Raw genomic sequence first — 1848 nt, forward strand, 5'->3', positions numbered from 1 at the left:
GGAAAGAGTCTAGACCTACAGTGACCGTGCATACAATTTTATGGCAACCACCAGAGAAGAGAACTCTTAAGATCAATGTGGACGCTTCATTCTTTGAGTACATTCTTTGAGTACCAATTTGCAACAGATGCTCAAATTATGGAATTGTGTTGTTTTCTTAATATACTACTACATTATTGTGGAATGTGCAACTCTGAAATTTCAGAGAGATCGGCCTTCGCAGCTGTTTGCCATGAGATCAATGAGCTTATGGGAGGTTTTAATAGTTGTGTTCTTAATTTTGTGCATAGGGAAGCCAATGAAGCTGCTCACCGATGTGCAAAGCAAGCCACAAAGGATAGAAGGAGATGTCTTGGGATTAATTACATGCCTTCTTTCCTAGCTGATTGTACTCGGTTTCGTTGTAATCCTCCTACTTGAGTAAATACAAGCTCTTGAGTTGCCAAAAAAAAAACATACTACATGGTATGATTCGACACAATTTTTTTACCCGTACAACAGCTTTGAATGATGTGACTTTTCAAGTTTTTATCGGATAGGACGTTCGGCGCGATTTTAAGCTATGGTGCGTCCGCCGTCGACGCAGATGACTTGGCCGGTGATGTAGGACGCCGCTGGCATGCAGAGGAAGGCCACCACCGATGCCACCTCCTCCGTCTCGCCCAGTCGCTGCATCGGCAGCTGCGTGGCCTGGCTCTTCACAATCTCCGGGTCCCTCGTTATCTGCTCGACGCACATCGCAAAAACGCCGTTATTAAGGAGTTTCTCCAGGAAGATCACAGCTACATAAAGGGATCAAATACCATGTCTTTGGCGACGTCAGTGTTGATGCCGCCCGGCGCGACGCAGTTGACGCGTATGCCGTCGCCGGCCCACTCGGCGGCAAGGCTCCGAGTGAGCTGGTTCATCGCCCCCTTGGTCATGGAGTAGACGGCGAGGCCCGGGAAGCCGACGAAGCCGGCGATGGAGGAGATGTGGACGACGCTGCTCGCCCCTCCACCGGCCGAGCGGAGGAGGAGCGGGTGCGCCAGCTGCTCGAGGTGGAAGCACGACTCGATGTTGGTGGCCATCACCAGCGCGTAGTCCTCGCCGGTGCACTCCGTCGCCGCCTTCACCATGGACTGCCCCGCGTTGTTCACCAGGATGTCCAGCTTGCCGCCCAGGGTTCGCTTCACCGTATCCATGAGCTTCTCCCTCTCGGCGCGCACGGACACGTCGCAGACGGAGACGGTGACCCGGAGGTTCTTGCCCTCCCACTGCCGCCGGCACTCCTCCAGCTCCGCCGCGTTCCGGGAGCACGTGTGCACCCGAGCCCCGAGCCCGGCCAGCTCCTCCACGATCGCATGCCTGTTGATCCATACCGCACCGTGCAAGTACATACGCATTAGTTCTGTAATAACGTATAACACCCATGTAATAATAGCATAAATGGTATTCACTCAGAGGAAAGTACGTACCCGATCCCTTTGCTGCCGCCGGTAACGAGCGCCGTGGAGCCGGCAAGACTCCATCTCCCCTCAACGGTCCGGCATGCGGCGGTGGCGGCCATGGATTCTCCTCTCCGGCCTACTGGCGGTCGATCGATATCTAGCTCCACGTGTGTGTGCGTGTCTACGTGTAACTATGTTGACAGCTGCTACTGATACGAATTGAGAGACATCTCCGTGCTAGCTTATTTATAGTATACGAGTACTTAGCTAGCGTGTACGTGATGGATGACGGATAGGAGGTGCAGAAGTCGTCGCTGATAATTAACTAAGACCTAGCTGTTTGCCTGTTCGAGAACTCTGACGGCCAGATATGAAGGGATACGCAGCACTACAGGACGGCCGACCACTACAAGCTGGC

General features: G+C 53.4%; 1 protein-coding gene across 1 annotated transcript; it reads right to left on the bottom strand.

Annotated features, from left to right (window-relative positions):
• Nucleotides 1-250: 250 nt before the first annotated feature.
• Nucleotides 251-1648, bottom strand: LOC125530023 (noroxomaritidine/norcraugsodine reductase-like). The gene is made up of 3 exons (XM_048694431.1): nucleotides 1458-1648; nucleotides 804-1347; nucleotides 251-723 (listed from the first exon to the last, which is right to left on the bottom strand). The coding sequence occupies exons 1-3, from the start codon at nucleotides 1547-1549 to the stop codon at nucleotides 556-558; spliced, it is 804 nt and encodes a 267-aa protein (XP_048550388.1). The 5' UTR covers nucleotides 1550-1648; the 3' UTR covers nucleotides 251-555.
• Between the last annotated feature and the right edge of the window lie 200 nt (nucleotides 1649-1848).

This window comes from Triticum urartu, unplaced genomic scaffold (assembly GCF_003073215.2).
Source record: "Triticum urartu cultivar G1812 unplaced genomic scaffold, Tu2.1 TuUngrouped_contig_6012, whole genome shotgun sequence".
Taxonomy (NCBI): Eukaryota; Viridiplantae; Streptophyta; class Magnoliopsida; order Poales; family Poaceae; genus Triticum; species Triticum urartu.

Excerpts from the sequence above, each read along its gene's own strand:
- LOC125530023 (XM_048694431.1), bottom strand. The coding sequence starts at position 1,549 with ATGGCCGCCACCGCCGCATGCCGGACCGTTGAGGGGAGATGGAGTCTT. Across the intron at positions 1,348-1,457 it reads GGCGGCAGCAAAGGGATCGG|GCATGCGATCGTGGAGGAGC; the intron begins GTACGTACTTTC and ends ATGGATCAACAG. Across the intron at positions 724-803 it reads CTGACGTCGCCAAAGACATG|ATAACGAGGGACCCGGAGAT; the intron begins GTATTTGATCCC and ends TGCGTCGAGCAG.